General features: G+C 42.5%; 1 protein-coding gene across 7 annotated transcripts; it reads left to right on the top strand.

Moving 5' to 3' along the window:
* Window positions 1-651: 651 nt before the first annotated feature.
* Window positions 652-17,765, top strand: sla1a (Src like adaptor 1a). Of its 7 annotated transcripts, none has more exons than XR_016493531.1 (9): window positions 652-869; window positions 3,799-3,889; window positions 4,175-4,274; window positions 5,752-5,838; window positions 5,998-6,101; window positions 8,939-9,070; window positions 15,028-15,160; window positions 15,344-16,518; window positions 17,025-17,765. XR_016493531.1 is itself a non-coding variant. In XM_021559998.3 (8 exons), exons 2-8 carry the CDS (start codon window positions 3,817-3,819, stop codon window positions 15,558-15,560), a joined length of 846 nt encoding a protein of 281 aa, XP_021415673.1. In that variant the 5' UTR covers window positions 687-869; window positions 3,799-3,816; the 3' UTR covers window positions 15,561-17,765. The 7 variants fall into 7 exon arrangements, 3 of the variants coding, with proteins under 3 accessions (XP_090083812.1, XP_021415673.1, XP_090083811.1); XR_016493532.1 differs by having other exon boundaries at window positions 654-869; window positions 4,178-4,274; XM_021559998.3 differs by having other exon boundaries at window positions 687-869; window positions 15,344-17,765.
* Window positions 17,766-18,358: the final 593 nt, after the last annotated feature.

Raw genomic sequence — 18,358 nt, 5'->3', positions numbered from 1 at the left:
ATGGGTAGTGCAAGTGTGTTGCCTAATGTGAAAACAGTGTATTTACAGTACTATACCATATTACATTCAAAGGGCAATGTTGAAACATGTATTGTATCTTACATTTTCTGCTATTCGATTAACTGGTAGTTAAAATAACTAAATTGAGAAGATGTAATTGTAATTTGTTTTGGTGATTAAACCAATGTATTCATTGTATTGTACAGTAAACATATATTTTGGAACAATGTTTGTGTGGTAAAAAATGACTACAAACAAAATGACTGGCTGTGTTACAATTGTTTCGAACATTCACCACATAAAAAACTGTAACTGATCAATTTTAGTAAGGAAATTACTATCTATGTAGTTCAAATTTAATCTATGTATGTGATGCGTACAGCATACATATTCGCATGGAAATAACCTTGCTCTTTTGTGTCATTTCTGAAAGCTAAAACCAGTATGTACTTTTAGCATTCTCATTGGTCTCTTGTTCTGGTTCTCTTCCCCTTCCTCATTTCTTCATAGGAAGTGTGTGTGTGTGTGTGTGTGTGTGTGTGTGTGTGTGTGTGTGTGTGTGTGTGTGTGTGTGTGTGTGTGTGTGTGTGTGTGTGTGTGTGTGTGTGTGTGTGTGTGTGTGTGTGTGTGTGTGTGTGTGTGTGCGCGCGCGTGTGTGCAAATGTTTGGCCAGAGGAAGTGCTCTCGCCTCACTATGCATGCATCAGTTGAGGGTGTGAACTGTGGAACTCTTACGGTCATTAGTAATAGTGTAGCTGACATGCTTCCTCTGGCTGATCTTCAACACACAGAGCCAAACACCACACTCAACTAGAATCCCCTGCTACTGGCCTTCCAAGCCTGACGACTCCACACGACTCAGCAGCTAGGTGAGTTTTCGAGGCTGTCATACATTTATTGCAGTATGTGTCTGGTAAAAGTGCAATAAGCCTATATATAAATGCAAAATGCAACAATTTCAAAGATTTTACCGAGTTACAGTTCTTAGAATGAAATCAGTCAATTGAAATAAATTAATTAGGCCCTAATCTATGGATTTCACGACTGGGCAGGAGAGCAGACATGGGTGGGCCTGGGAGGGCATAGGCCCAGTCAATCAGAATGAGTTTTATTAGAGACATAACAAGGGCTTTATTGCAGACATAAATACTCCTCAGCACCCACTTTCAAGGAGCGGGACACTAATCCGGACACTTATAAGAAATCCCGCTATGCCATCAGACAAACCATCAAACAAGCAAAGTGCCAATACAGGATTAAGATTGAGTCCCACTACACCGATTCTGACACTCGTCGGATGTGGCAGGGCTTGAAAACTATTACGGACAACAAAGGGAAACTCAGATGCGAGCTGCCCAGTGATGCAAGCCTACCAGACGAGCTAAAAGCCTTTCATGCTCGATTTGAGGCTAGCAACACTGAAGCGTGAATGAGAGCACCAGCTGTTCTGGATGACTGTGTGATAACGCTCTTGGTAGCCGATGTGAGCAAGACCTTTAAACAAGTCAACATTCACAAAGCCACGGGCCCAGACGAACTACTAGGACGTGTACTCAAAGCATGCGCTGACCAATTGGTAAGTGTCTTCACTGACATTTTCAACCTCTCCCTGACCGAGTCTGTAATATCTACATGTTTCAAGCAGACTACCATAGTCCCTGTGCCCAAGGAAGCAAAGGTAACCTGCCCAAACGACTACCACCCCGTAGCACTCACATCAGTACCCATGAAGTGCTTTGAAAGGCTGGTCATGACATCAACAGCATCCACCCGGAAACCCTAGACTCACTCCAATTCGCATACCGCCCCAACAGATCCACAGATGACGCAATCTCAATCACACTCCACATTGCCCTTTCCCACCTGGACAAAAGGAACACCTATGTGAGAATGCTGTTCATTAACTACAGCTCAGTGTTCAACACCATAGTACCCACAAAGCTCATCACTAAGCTAAGGACCCTGGGAATAAACACCTCCCTCTGCAATTTGATCCTAGACTTTCTGATGGGCCGCCCCCAGCTGGTACGGGTAGGCAACACAGGTGCCCCTCAGGGGTGTGTGCTCAGTCCCCTCCTGTACTCCCTGTTCACCCACAACTGCGTTGCCAAACATGACTCTAACACCATCATTAAGTTTGCTGACGACACAACAGTGTTCACCTGATCACCGACCACGATGAGACAGCCTGAGGAAGTCCGAGACCTGGCAGTGTGGTGCCAGGACAACAACTTCTTCCTCAATGTGAACAAGACAAAGGAGCTGATCGTGGACTATAGGGAAAGGCGGCCCGATCAGGCCCCTATTAACATCAACGGGGCTGTAGTTGGGCGAGTCCAGAATTTCAAGTTCCTTGGTGTCCACATCACCAGCGAACTATCATGGTCCGAACACAGCAAGACAGTCGTGAAGAGGGCACGACAACACCTTTTCCGCCTCAGAAGACTGAAAAGATTTGGCATGGGTCCACAGATCCTCAGAAAGTTCTACAGCTGCACCATTGAGAGCATCTTGACCGATTGCATCACCGTCTGGTATGGCAGCTACTTGGCATCTGACCGTAAGGTGCTGCAGAGGGTAGTGTGTACGGCCCAGTACATCACTGGGGCCAAGCTTCCTGCAATCCAGGACCTATTTAACAGGTGGTGTCAGAGGAAAGCCCAAAAAATAGTCAAAGACCCCAGTCACCTAAGTCATAGACTGTTTTCACTACGACCGCACAGAATGCGGTACCGGAGTGCCAAGTCTAGGACCAAAAGTCTCCTTAATAGCTTCTCCCCCCAAGCCATAAGACTGCTGAACAATTCATCAAATGGCCACCTGACTATTTACATTGAACCCCCCCCCACCCTCCATTTGTTTTTGTACACTGTTGCTACGCTGTATATTATCTATGCATTTTCACTTCACCCCGACCTACATGCACAAATGACTTAGACTAACCTGTAACCCTGCACATTGACTCGGTACAGGTATCCCCTGTATATATCCTCGTTATTGTTATTTTATTGTGTTACTTTTGATAATTTTTTTACTTTAGTTTATTTAGTAAATATTTTCTTGAACTGTGCTGTTGGTTAAGTAAGCATTTCACAGTAAGGTCTACACATGTATTCGGCGCATGTGACATAACATTTGATTTGATTTGCTGGTGATTTGGTCAAATCAACATTTTTACTCTGACTATAAATAGCATTGACACACAGCATGATAAATATTTGCCGACATATTATGCAAATTAACCACGATATTATCTTCTGATTGTTTCCACTGTGTCACTGTTTCCTGTGTTCTCTTATTAGTTCAGCAGAGTGACAATTGGACACTACAGTTTTAATGTAGCATCTACTTCAGTTTACTACTCTATAATGTGAATATAGTGAAAACTAGATAGAAACCGGGAAATGCTGAATTTAATCAGGATTCGACAAAACATTTGGAAAACCAGGAGTTTTCACTGTTGAGGTAAAAACATAGGCTACACAATATAGCCAACTGCTGTACACACAAATGGACCTTCCAATTAGTTAACACATTTTGCAACATGAGTTATACAGTATTTTCATTATTTACAGAGCCACCTCTCAGGTTTTGCAGTCTACTGCGTGTCCTGGTCGAGATAGCACTCTGGCTGTTAATAGAGAAGTTACAACATGCACACATGCACATGCATGACAGGGACGCAGGTGCTGGATGGGGCCTTCACTGGCCAGCCAGATTACTCTTTGTCTACTATCGGAAGTTTGTGTTGATGACTAGTTTGAGGACCAGCTATACCGTATGTTCGTCTGTCCTCAGACCCATTAGAGTGCCGCTATGGGGAATGTGATGTGGGGACAGGGAGCTGGGAACAAAACAAATTCAAACTGCCATGAGAGTGCATTAAAGGGTAAGACTTCAATCTTTTTTGAGATATTGAGCAGTAATTTGCAGTTTCTTTGTGATACTGCAGTTTTTGACACTGTTTCGGCTTTACAAAATATATGATGTTCACACAGCTTTGAAAGATGACTCAGGACTTTTTAGATGACATACTGTTTACCCATTTGTCCAAGTGTTTCATATAATTCATTGGAATTAGAAGTTACAATGAGACAATTATTTCCTATATTTCTGGCAAATTGTGTCTCTGTGTTAACGTCTATCTAATTGTGTAACATTGGCGGTTCCTCAGCAGGAGAAGACGAGACGCTTGTCGTTCTCCATGACTATCCTTCTCCAGACATCAGTGAGCCGATCTTTAGGATGGGAGAGAAGCTGAGGGTCTTGTCTCAGTAAGTAGAGTCAGTACTTTGTCTGTCAGAACAATTATAAACCCAGTCTCTGCACTAGGATTGCAAAGGGAGGGTATATTAGAGGGAATGATATATATATATATATATATGTGTGTATATATATATATATATATATATATATATATATATATATATATATATATATATATATATATATATATATATATATATATATATATATATATATTATATTATTATATATATATATATTATAACTTTCAAAGTTATACCAGAATTTCTGTAACTTTCAAGGTCTTTGAAGAATTTTATCACATGACCTCTAGTAGCCTTTTTGGGTAATTCAGATTATCCCAGGTGTCTGTAATTATATATGGCCCTCTGTGTGCCCTTATCACATGTAACATGTATAAAATGATCAAATAAGATGATTTTGAAACACAAAATAGAATGACAAACCTGGAAAACATTACCCGAAATATAAACCATACAACTTAGTGAATACCATTGGTGTTTTAATATGAAGGTTTCAGCATGAAATATCCTTTATTTATTTTTTGATGTCAATATGTCTTTCTTGTAAAAGTTTTGCCACCAAACTGAGGGCAATTGTGAAAAAAGCTGCAGAGTTTATTTTACAAATGTCATTGTTGTCACGTTCTGACCTTAGTTCCTTTGTTTTGTCTTTGTTTTAGTATGGTCAGGGCGTGAGTTGGGGTGGGCAGTCTATGTTCTTTTTTACTTAGGTAGCCTGTTTTCACCCTTGAGTTGTGGGTGATTCTTTTCTGTTCTGTGTTTTGCTTCACCGTTCAGGACTGTTCGTTTTTGTCGTTTTATTGTTTTTGTTGAAGTGTTCAGTATTCGTATTAAATACAATATGGACACCTACAATATGGACACCTACAATATGGACACCTACAATATGGACACCCATGGACACCTATTTCTTACTCCTCGTCAGAGGAGGACGAAGACAAGCGTTACAATTGTTGATTAGATGCTTTCCTCATTAATTATGATATTTAAACCATATGGCCTATCTATCCACTAGAAACTCATGGACACATATATAAAAAAGCAATATAGTATGCATATATTTTTTGTAAAGTTATTTGAGTAAAAATTACCATAGATTACAGTAACTTTGGTAAATTACCGGTAGTTTTGCAACCCTACTCTGTACTAAAAGCTTCCTAGGGCAGAAATTGATAGATGCAGTTACAGATATAGATACCGAGACAACAAAAGAGGACAGATACAGTCCTTTCCAAAACAAAATGGAACACTCTGCATACAAGTATAACTACTAAGCATGCAATAATACAAAACAACAGTACACAATCAATAACATGTTGCACACAACAAAGAATGAACACATTGGGGGAAATCTGATGCATAACACTTAACATTTATACAAATAGGGGAGAACTACAATTTCAGATTTTGTTTCCGTTACAGTGTAGCCTATTGAAGTTCTCCTTTAATCTGTGTTCTTCAGGGAAGGCAACTGGTGGAGAGTTCGGTCTGTCCAATCAGGAAGTGAAAACTACATCCCTAACAACCATATTGCCAAAGTCTACCATGGGTAAGCAATGTTATAATTATGTTCTGTATTGTCATAAATAAAGGCTGTGTTGACTTGATTCTGTACAGTGATATAATGTATACCGTGTGTGTGTGTGTGTGTGTGTGTGTGTGTGTGTGTGTGTGTGTGTGTGTGTGTGTGTGTGTGTGTTGTTTTAAGATGGCTGTTTGAGGGAGTAGTGAGGCAGAAGGCAGAGGAACTACTTAGTCTCCCTGAAAACAGAGTGGGTTCCTTCATGATCAGAGAGAGCACCCAGCAGAGAGGTGAGTCCATGAACATTTAATGCCCTACCAAGTTATTCCTTAAGAGTCTAAGCCGGGTGGGTATTTTTTTGATGCCTCTAAGTATAAAACAAATATATATATACAAATTATTGGATGAAACATTGAATTTGGCCTTACTACTATTAGCCCATAGAAACGTGTTAAATACCAGATTCATACACGGAAAAGCAGATAGAAAAATATTTTATCAAAAGGAAGATTGTTTTAAAATCTGAAAAAAAAAAAAAAATCGGAAGTTTACATACACCTTAGCCAAATACGTTTAAACTCAGTTTTTCACAATTGCTGACATTTAATACTAGATAAATATTCTCTGTTTTAGGTCAGTTAGGATTACCACTTTATTTTAAGAATGTGAAATGTCTGAATAATAGTAGAGAGAATGATTTATTTCAGATTTTATTTCTTTCATCACGTTCCCAGTTGGTCAGAAGTTTACATACACTCAATTAGTATTTGGTAGCATTGCCTTTAAATTGTTGTGTGAATTGTGGCCCATTCCTCCTGACAGTGCTGGTGTTACTGAGTCAGGTTTGTAGGCCTCCGTGTTCGCTCATGCTTTTTCAGTTCTGTCCACAAATTTTTATATAGGATTGAGGTCAGGACTTTGTGATGGCGACTCTAATACCTTGACTTTGTTGTCCTTAAGCCATTTTGCCACAACTTTGCCATCTATTTTGTGAAGTGCACCAGTCCCTACTGCAGCTAAGCACCCCCAGAACATGATGCTGCCACCTCCGTGCTTCACGGTTGGGATGGTGTTCTTCGGCTTGCAAGCCTCCCCCTTTCTCCTCCAAACACAACAATGGTCGTTATGGCCAAACAGTTCTATTTCTGCTTCATCAGACCAGAGAATATTTCTCCAAAAAGTATGATCTTTGTCCTCATGTGCAGTTGCAAACCATAGTCTGGCTTTTATATGGCGGTTTTGGAGCAGTGGCTTCTTCTTTGTATATACTTTTGTACCTGTTTCCTCCAGCATCTTCACAGGGTCCTTTGGTGTTGTTCTGGGATTGATTTGCACTTTTCACACCAAAGTACGTTCATCTCTAGGGAATGCGTGTCCTTCAAATCAAATCAAAGTTTATTTGTCACGTGCGCCGAATACAACAGTGAAATGCTTACTTACAGGCTCTAACCAATAGTGCGGTTAGCGGTATGACGGCTGAGCGGTATGACGGCTGCGTGGTCCCATGGTGTTTAAACTTGCGTACTATTGTTTGTACAGATGAACATGGCACCTTCAGGCATTTTTAAATTGCTCCCAAGGATGAACCAGACTTGGGAAGGTCTACAATTGTTTTCTGAGGTCTTGGATGATTTCGTTTGATTTTCCCATGATGTCAAGCAAAGAGGCACTGAGATTGAAGGTAGGCCTTGAAATACATCCACAGGTACACCTCCAATTGACTCAAATTATATCAATTAGATAATCAGAAGCTTCAAAAGCCATGACATAATTTTCTGGAATTTTCAAAGCTGGTTAAAGGCACAGTCAATGTAGTATATGTAAACTTCTGACACACTGGAATTACAGTGAATTATATGTGAAAAAATATGTCTGTAAACAATCATTGGAAAAACGTATTGTCATGCACAAAGTAGATGTCCTAACCGACTTGCCAAAACTATCGTTTTTTAACAAGAAATTTGTGGAGTCGTTGAAAAATGAGTTTTAATGACTCCAACCTAAGTGTATGTAAACTTCCGTTTTCAACTGTATATATCTAAATATCCGCTACCGTTCAAAAGTATGGGGTCACTTAGGAATTTCCTTGTTTTTGAAAGAAAAGCAAATATTTTGGTCCATTAAAATAACATCAAATACAGTGTAGACATTGTTAATGTTGTAAATGACTATTGTAGCTGGAAATGGCTGATTTTTTAATGGAATATCTACATAGGAATACAAAGGCCCATTATCAGCAACCATCACTCCTTCTGGGCAGAGTTGCAAAGAAAAATCCATATCTCAGACTGAACAATAAAAATAAAATATTAAGTTAGGCAAAAGAAGACAGACACTGGACAGAGGAACTCTGCCTAGTAGGCCAACATCCCTGAGCCGCCTCTTCACTGTTGACGTTGAGACGGGTGTTTTGCGGGTACTATTTAATGAAGCTGCCAGTTGAGGACTTGTGAGGCGTCTATTTCTCAAACTAGACACTCTAATGTACTTGTCCTCTTGCTCAGTTGTGCACCGGGGCCTCCCACTCTTCTTTATATTCTGGTTAGAGACAGTTTGCACTGTTCTGTGAAGGGAGTAGTACACAGCGTTGTGCAAGATCTTCGGTTTCTTGGCAATTTCTCGCATGGAATAGCCTTCATTTCTCAGAACAAGAATAGACTGACAAGTTTCATAAGACATTACATTATTTCTGGCCATTTTGAGCCTGTAATCGAACCCCCAAATGCTGATGCTCCAGATACTCAACTAGTCTAGAGAAGGTCAGTTTTATTGCTTCTTTAAATAGGACAACAGTTTTCAGCTGTGCTAACATAATTGCAAAAGAGTTTTCTAATGATCAATTAGCCTTTTAAAATTATAAAAACATAATTCCACTTTGACATTATGGGGTATTGTGTGTAGGCCAGTGACACTAATATAAATGTAATACATTTTAAATTCACACTGTAACACAACAAAATGTCAATGTCTTTTTTTAAATGTATTATGCTAACTAGATTTTCTGGGTGCAGACATCAACTCAAGGGGGTTATTAAACTGGACGTCAGTAGGATGATAGGAGATGGGTATCTATTAAGATCCATCTAGGCCTATACCTAATGCCTTTTATGTTATATTATATTTGCAGGTGTCTACTCCATGTCTGTAAAGCACAGATCCATCCAGCACTATAAAATATTTCGCCTGGAGAACAGCTGGTATTATATCTCTCCTCGTCTGACTTTCCAGTGCTTGGAAGAGATGGTAAACCACTACTCTGGTGAGTCCAAGACAGACACACACACACACTGAAAATAACCTCAAGCATTTTTAAATAGCTTTGTTCTTATCAGATGCTAACCATCTTTCCACTGTGTGTTGGCCCAGCTCTGAGAGTACACACACTGAGAACAAAACAGGAAGTAATTATTGTTGTCCATTTTAACATATTTGTGCTGAGACTATGACTTTCATATTGACTGTCACACTGTTTTACTTTTGTTTATTTTCTCAAACAATAACCATACAAAAGACAAACAAACACACACACATTTCTCACAATCCCACTCCCTCTCATCCTTCATCCCCTGGAACTTTCCAGTGCTTGTAGCACTCTATGCCATATGGCCTCAAATTGCATCGTTCTTTTTTTTTATGTAGCCCACACTCAATATTCAATATTTAAATAATAATAAATAATAATAATAAATAATAATACATTGGAGTCATCCACTGTCGTAGTGATGAAGGATCATTTGATTTCCAGTTTTTGAGAAGAGATTTTTTTCAAAATAATTGACGATTAAAGTATGGTCCACCCCATTTGTTCTCTCACTACACCCCCATGTGTCATGTCTTGAAATATGCAGATAGATTGTTTAAAAGTAAGTTTACATTGGAATACTTCTGACAGCCAACTTTCCAACTCCGCCAACAACTTCCAGACTTCATAGCATTCCAAGAAAGCATGGATTTGAGTCATTAGTTATACACTTAAGACATGACTCTGCCATTGTGCTGTAGAATGTTTTATTTTGTATAATAAATTCTAGACATTAGTTTATACTGGATTAAGCATACATTTGTTACCTGTAATTCCGTTAGTTATGTTCCAACACTCCCTCCATCTTGTGTCTATCAGTTACTTTTAAGTCTTGATTGCAATAGTTAATATTTTTTTCTAAGAGATTGTCAGTTAGATAGGCTTTCTCCATGGTTTTGTATATATTACCTATCATATAAGTTTCCTTTTCTGATTCAAATAGGACTCCCTCAACATTGCTCGGATGTCCAAAAGACAAACTTTTCAGTTACATATATTTGAGTTTTCAATATTGGAGACAGTGCCAAGAATGTGCAAATCTGTCATCAAGGCAAAGAGTGAAGGATCTGAAATATATTTTTGTAATAATGGAGCTGTGAGTCAGGAAGCAGGTGCAAGTGAAAAGTTCAATAAAACAACAAAAACGAGATAATTTCATGATGCAACACGCTGTTAACTTTTTATGGCTGCAGGGGCAGTATTGAGTAGCTTGGATGAAAAGGTGCCCATTGTAAATGGCCAGCTCTTCAGTCTCAGTTGCTAATATATGCATATTATTATTAGTATTGGATAGAAAACACTCTAAAGTTTCCAAATCTGTCAAAATATTGTCTGTGAGTATAACAGAACTGATATTGCAGGCGAAACCCTGAGGAAAATCAGAGCAGGAAGTGGCTTCTATTTTGAAAACTCCATGTTCCATAGCCTCCCTTTGCTCCATTTAAAGGGATATGAACCAGATTCCTTTTCCTATCGCTTCCTCAAGGTGTCAACAGTCTTCAGACATAGTTTCAGGCTTTTATTTTGAAAAATGGTCCAGAACGATAACATCGCATTAGGTGGTCACATGAGTTTTGCTTGCACAACAGAGTTTGGATAGGTATTGCTTTTCACTCTCCTACTGTGAAAGACATTTGCGGTTGATATATTATCGAGGATTGATTATAAAAAACGTTTGACATGTTTCTGTGGACATTATGGAAACTATTTGGAATTTGTCTACGTTGTCGTGACCGCTCTTTCCTGAACATAATGCGATAAACAAACGGAGGTATTTTGGATCTAAAAAATAATCTTTATGGAACAAAGGGAACATTTGTTGTGTAACTGGAAGTCTCGTGAGTGAAAACATCTGAAGATCATCAAAGGTAAACGATTAATTTGATTGCTTTTCTGATTTTCGTGACTGAGCTACCTGATGCTAAGTGTACTTAATGTTTTATCGTGCGATCGATAAATTTACACAAACGCTTGGATTGCTTTCGCTGTAAAGCATAATTTCAAAATCTGACACGACAGGTGGATTAACAAAAGGCTAAACTGTGTTTTCCTACATTGCACTTGTGATTTCATGAATAAAAATATTTATAGTAATATTTATTGAATGTAGCACTATGCTATTCAGCGGTTGTTGATGACACTTATCCCGATATCGGGATTGCAGCCATAACAAGTTAAACAAGAACAATACCAACTGGTGAGTGAAGATAAGAGAGTGACATAAAGGGGAGGAAATGATGAAGGTAATGAAGCCCAGGTGTGAATTATAATGATTAACAGGTGTGCATAATGATGAATCCCAGGACCTCCACCCCCCTCGATGTCCAGGGGGGGTGGAGGTGTGTCATGGGGGACAGTATCAGCTAGGGGACCTGGAACCACTGGCCTGAGAAGGGAGACGTGAAAAGAGGGTGAGATATGATAGTAACTGGGTAGTTGTAACCTGTACGTCACCTCGTTGACCCTCCGGAGAACCTTGAATGGCCCCACAAACAAGGGGATTCAGATTCTTGCAGGGCTTGTGGAGTGGGAGGTTCCTGGTAGAGAGCCAGACGCAGTCCTCAGAATGGAACACAGGGGTCTCACTGCAGTGGCGGTCTGCCTGTTCCTTCTGACGATGGACGGCGCCCTGGAGTCTCACGTGCGTGTCACTCCACACCTCCTCAGCACACCGGAACCACTCATCTACCGCAGGAGCTGCGATCTGGCCCGGGGTCCAGGGCCAGCTGGAAACCTAAAACACACTGGAAGGGGATCAACTCAGTGGAGGAGTGAAGTAGGGAGTTCTGGGCGTACTCTGCCCAGGGAAGGAATTGTGCCCACTCACCCTACCGGTCCTGACAGTGACTCCTCAGGAACATCCCCAGCTCCTGGTTCATCCTCTCCACCTACCCGTTGGACTGAGGCCGATACCCAGAAGTGAGGCTGACCGTGAGGCTGACCCCAAGCTTCTCCAAGAAGGCCCTCCAAACTCGTGATGTGAATTGGGGGCTACGGTCGGAGGAGCTTCCCTGCTGGAGCATTCCGGGGGGACTTGGTTTGAGCACATACGTGCCCAGGTCAACAGCCTATCCCTTATCCCTGTGGGAATGTATATGCGCTCGGGAGGACAATTCCGGGGTGCAGGCTCCCTCTCCAGAGCCTGTCGGATGTCCACGTCGACGTCCCAAACCACTGGTCTCCTCACTGTCCGTATGTACTCTAGGTTCCAATGGTCGGTGAGGATGACGAATGGTTCCTCTGCGCCCTCCAGCTAATGTCTCCACTCCTCTAATGCTAACTTCACTGCCAGGAGCTCTCAATTGCCGATGTCGTAATTCCTCTGCGGAGGACAGTTTCTTGGAGGAAAAAGCACAAGGATACCATTTCAATGGGTTACCCTGTCTTTGTGACAAAACTGTCCCCACGCCCATCTCAGATGCGTCTAACTCAACCACAAAAGGTAGCATGGGATCTGGGTGTTTTAGCAAGGGAGCAGAGCTTGTGCCCTCCTTGCCCACAGTAGAGACATAGCCCCAGCTGTATCCATCTGTGTCGTTCTGCCGTGAAATGGCGTGTGACTCCTACCTCCATGGGTTCAGGCTCTGATCCCGAGTAAAGTGGGTGGGGTTATATCCTTCCTGTTTGGCCCTGTCCGGGGGTGTCCTCGGAGTGGGCCACAGTGTCTCCTGACCCCTCCTGTCTCAGCCTCCAGTATTTATGCTGCAGTAGTTTATGTGTCGGGGGGCTAGGGTCAGTTTGTTATATCTGGAGTACTTCTCCTGTCCTATTCGGTGTCCTGTGTGAATCTAAGTGTGCGTTCTCTAATTCTCTCCTTCTCTCTTTCTCTCTCTCGGAGGACCTGAGCCCTAGGACCATGCCCCAGGACTACCTGACATGATGACTCCTTGCTGTCCCCAGTCCACCTGGCTGTGCTGCTGCTCCAGTTTCAACTGTTCTGCCTTATTATTATTCGACCATGCTGATCATTTATGAACATTTGAACATCTTGGCCATGTTCTGTTATCTCCACCCGGCACAGCCAGAAGAGGACTGGCCATCCCACATATGCTCTCTCTAATTCTCTCTTTCTTTCTCTCTCTCTGAGGACCTGAGCCCTAGGACCATGCCCCAGGAATACCTGACATGACTCCTTGCTGTCCCCAGTCCACCTGACTGTGCTGCTGCTCCAGTTTCAACTATTCTGCCTTATTATTATTCGACCATGCTGGTCATTTATGAACATTTGAACATCTTGACCATGTTTTGTTATAATCTCCACCCGGCACAGCCAGAAGAGGACTGGCCACCCCACATAGCCTGGTTCCTCTCTAGGTTTCTTCCTAGGTTTTGGCCTTTCTAGGGAGTTTTTCCTAGCCACCGTGCTTCTTCACCTGCATTGCTTGCTGTTTGGGGTTTTAGGCTGGGTTTCTGTACAGCACTTTGAGATATCAGCTGATGTACGAAGGGCTATATAAAATAAATTTGATTGATTGAAATTTGATTGAGTACTTGCAGAAGGAAAGAGAGATGAAGAATGCAAACGCTCCTATAGAAGGTTATCCAGTCGGATGGCCATCGCAATGAGTGCGTCCAGGATAAGGTTGTCATCCCGACAGGTCAATTCCGTCTGGACCTTCTCGCAACCTCTCCTAAATAGCGTGCGAAGCGCCGGCTCATTCCATCCACTGGAAGCTGCTACTGTCAAGAAGGTGAGCGGATACTCAGCAGCCGTCTGATTCCCCTGCTGTAGCTGAAGCAGACACTCAACTTCCTCTCTGCCCTCCGCGGGATGATCAAAAATGCATTTAAACAGAGCCATGAAACCATCATAAGAATATAGCTCCTCCTCTCCTATCCTCTCTCCCAGACGGATGTAACACATTCCAATGCCAGCCCGGTCAGCAGAGATATAATCATGGCAACCTTAGACCTCTTGGTGGTGGGGGCTCCCAACTGGTGTGAAAAATTGAGGGAGCACTGAAAGAGGAAGCCACGGCATTTGGATGGTGTACCGTCGTATTTCTCTGGGAGGGAAAGACGAGCTTCGCTGTCCTGAGCGGGTTGCTGAATGGGCCGTTTTGCTGGCTCGAGACGCTGCAAACTTTGGAGAACCTCTTCCATGGCCATCCCCAGTTGAGCCAGCTGGTGATGGTGTTGACGTAGAAGGTACCCTTGCTCGATGACCATCTAAAAGATATCCGATTTACCTGCTGCTTCCATAGTTTGAGTTGGTATTCTGTAATAACAGAGCTGAGTCGGGAAGCAGAAAAGTTGAATAAAACAACAAAAACAGGAACAAGATAATTCTATGAGGCAACATGCCGTTAAACAAGAACAATACCAACTGATGAGTGAACATAAGACAGTGACATATAAAGGGGAGGAAATTATGAAGGGGTTGAGGGTAGCTGAAGGATAGGACTAAAAACAAACAAAAGATAACTAATGTACAATATACTGTGTCCGTAAAATGTATATTGTATGTATAAGCTGGAAGTAGAAGCCCAAGTGTTGTTGTCCATTATTTTACTCCAATTAGGGGAGGGGTCGTAGGGTTAGGCGAAAATAAAAAACTGATTGGTTTGTTGTTGTACATAACTGACCGCTCACTCTCTCCCAGTTACTTTGGGATATATTGATATATGGATTTTAAAGGTTTAATTGTCTGGCTTTTACCTATAACCACAGTTTTGTCAGTACAAAACGGAACGACTCACACCCAATGCTTCTTATTGGTATGCGCATGCACCTCCTAACTACACCATATGAATGTTTTAGAAGGCAGAGGTTTGTGTGTATGTGTGTGTTTGTGCTTGTAAGGTAAAATTAATGTCATGAGCGCTTGTGAAAATACAGTATGTGTTTGTTTTTGATTACATACAGTGTATGTGCATGTGTCTTGTTTCTAACCCAGTCCATCTCTGGTCTCCAAGACTCTGCAGATGGTCTGTGTTGTGTTCTCACTGGCCCGTGTCTGTCTGGGACTATCAGCCCCATAGACATCACCTCTCAGCCACCCCCTGTAAGGATGCGACACAACAACTTTGACTGGAAAAAAATAGACAGGTACAGACCCATAGTTTAGTATCATTCGTTGCAGCTCTCATATCTCTGCAATCAAATTGTAGTCCTGCTTTTTGGCCAATGGAAAACATGGCTTGTTGGAAAACTGGGAAGATGTGACTCTGCATGATTGGCTCAAACATGTTCTAATCACCCCTCTCTCTATATATATGAACCAATCAACAGGAAAGATCTGATCAGTGCAGGGGCTGCCCAGGGCCAGGAGAACAGGAATGCCATGGTGAGCTACGGTGTCAGAAACAGCATGGCCTCTTACCTCTCTCTGGTCGGGGATCATGACCCAGGACAGCAGAAGAAGAACCGCAAGAAGAAGAGCAAATCTGTCTGTGTGACAGACCACAGCTTCAGCCATATGGACTTGGATGAGGACTATGATATGTAGTAGCCTGGATGGTGCAACACTTAGTTCTGCGAACCCCAGTACACATATATAGCCTAGGCTAGTGGTTCCCTTTCAGTCAGTCTTCGGTACAACATATTACAGGGGAGTTGCACTCTCGCTTCTTCGGCTGAAGGATGTACAATCACGCCTGACAAGGCCAATGAAATCCACACCTCACTGGAAGTCCCATCTTCCACAGGTGATAAACGTGAGGCTCAGATTCATTCCTTCAATTCAATACCATTCTTCACCGAGCCCAGGAACAGGCGGTGCGGGGCCAAACAGGTGTTGTACCTCATTTCCCTCCTTCAGGGAACAGTAGTTATAGTCATAATGTTACATTTTCTTTCAGTCAGTCAACATACTATGGGGAAATATTATTACACCCCAAGCCGAGACGAGCTAGCTATTACTAGCTATTCCTGCCTCCCCACGATGGAGTTGCTGGGGTAGCTCTCTATTGTATAGTATATATACTGTTAAGTTGCTTGGTGATTCTAAATGGACTCGCTGCTACCAAAGAGGCTAGCTAACTTGGCTTAAGCTAAGTCTCTGTCCACAAGGGGGTGCCCCTCCCCTCATTACCGAGATGCATTGCTGATTCCTGCCTGAAGCTCACTAGTCCCTATGAGGTGTCTAGTAGAGGTGCAGATCTTTTATCCAGGTGGGGCCCTCTCTCTCAGGAGTGGAGGGTACACCCCTGGGTGGTCTCCCTAATATGGGAAATGTTCGGCAGGGCCGACATAGATCTTTAAGCATCACGAGAAAATGATGAGGGATCCGAGTGACCTGTTGGAAACGGGCGCTCTGGCACACCAGTGGTCTTAGATCCTGGCCACTGAGAGGGCTGATCTGATGGCTAGAAGTTTACCTCTGAATGTTATTGCTACCATTCAGTCAGCAAGTGCTCCCTTCATGAGAGGCTGTATGAGTATAAGTGGCAAGTGTTTGAGCTCTGGTGCCAAGATAAAGGGCTGGTTCATTTTCAGTGCTCTGGGAAATACTTGTTTCTACAGGAGCTCTAAAAGCATTCTCCACTTTAAAATTATATGTGGACGCTATCTCAGCATGTGGGAATTGACTGAGCCTCCAGGGGCTCACCCACTGGTGTTGCAGTTACTGAAAGGTGTACACCCTTCCTGTACTCAGTTCGCCCCGGGCGACTCTAAGGTGACTTTGTGTCCAAATGTGGCCTTTGCCCCAAAAGTAATGGCCATGCCCTACAAGTCCTTAGCTTTTGAGTTGTTTCCCTTTTTGCCTCCTCCATTTGCTTCTGAAGAGCAACAGAGGTTACATGCCCTGTGTCTGGTGCAAGCTCTACGCACATACATTGAACAACCTGGGTTTTCCGGTTGTGTGACCAGCTTTTTGTCTGTTTTGCTAATCCAGCTCAGTTTCAGGGCACTTTGAGCAGTGTCTCTCCCACTGGATTGTGGAGGCTATCTCCTGCCATAAAACAGCAAGGGACAAGGGTTACCTAGTGGAGTATGCACCCACTCCACCAGGGGGCTGGCAGCATTTTGGCCGTTGTTTAAAGGGTTGACTATAGGAGATATTTGTGCTGCGGCGAGTTGGGCATCACCACACACTTTTGTAAGGTTTTATCACTTGGATGTCACTTCTCCCAGTGTAGCCCACAGGGTGCTTACAGCTGGGACAGGGGAAAGTCACTAAGCGGGTCTTCCAGCGAGGTGCAGATTTCATTGGCCTTGTCCGGTGCAATTGTCTATACGTCAACCAATGTCGAGAGAGTGAGACTCCCCCTTGTATGTTGTACCTTGTTTCCCTCCTTCAGGGAACAGTAGTTATAGTCATAACGTTACACTCTCAAACTTCTCCTCAGGGACCCCCAGACTTTCCATGTATTTGATCTATTCTAGATGTCATGACTGTCCTGATCAGGTCAGGTTACAGGAGACCACAACCCTACAGATTATCTCTCAACCCCAACAGAGGAGGAGAGATCTAGAGGTCTGAAGATGGGGGAGTTTTATGACCCTCACACCCCTGGTAAATCTCAGGTCACAGACAAATTCCTTTGTCCTGTTACTATGGAGAACCAGCCTCATTAAACATGAAATAAAGGGACTTTGGAACAATGGTTTCCGTCAGGCACAATGGTGGTCATGACGATAGATGGAATATGAAAATGTATGTCATTTTTGTTTTGTTATTAAAGGTTAATAAATTACGTTATTACGAAAACATTGTAACGTGAAGACTTTTCCTAGTATATGTTTGATGTTTATACATTGTACGTTGTATGGAAAATATCAAAATCAAAGAGAATGTTTTGGGGAAGATGAACTGTGAAGTTAGTTGTCTAAAATTGTGTTTAAGTAAAATCTAGACCTTGCCTCATTAACTTGGTACGCCCAGAGAATTGCCCTAAAGGCGGTTACGCCCACTTCTGACCCAAGGGTATAAAACCTGTGAGTTTAGAATTTACGGGAGACTATGTGACCCAAGCTGCAGCCAAGGTCTAAAACGTCAACAAACCCAGAACGCAACACAAGTTTGAAGACAAAGAAATCCTTTTCTACCCAAGCTACGGATGAGTAGCTGTGTCTAAGTGGGTGAATTCAAGCCGGACCCCCTTAGCATCCAATCCCAGCTAATCATGGTACCTAAAGGGTTTCATTTCTATGCTGTGAGCTCTGAGCTGCAGAGCTGTCTGTCCTCAGAAGACGCCTTCCAGGGTGAGGGAACAGACTCCTAAGCCAAAAGGACACTGACATCGGGAGGACGATCAGAGAGGTGCGCAGGAGAAGTGCGTCATCGAGCAGCTGAACGGTCCC

This window comes from Oncorhynchus mykiss, chromosome 30, assembly GCF_057628025.1.
Source record: "Oncorhynchus mykiss isolate SJ-2025 chromosome 30, ASM5762802v1, whole genome shotgun sequence".
Lineage (NCBI taxonomy): Eukaryota > Metazoa > Chordata > Actinopteri > Salmoniformes > Salmonidae > Oncorhynchus > Oncorhynchus mykiss.
Note: the sequence above shows the minus strand (reverse complement) of the source record. Positions and strands in the feature narration are given on the sequence as shown.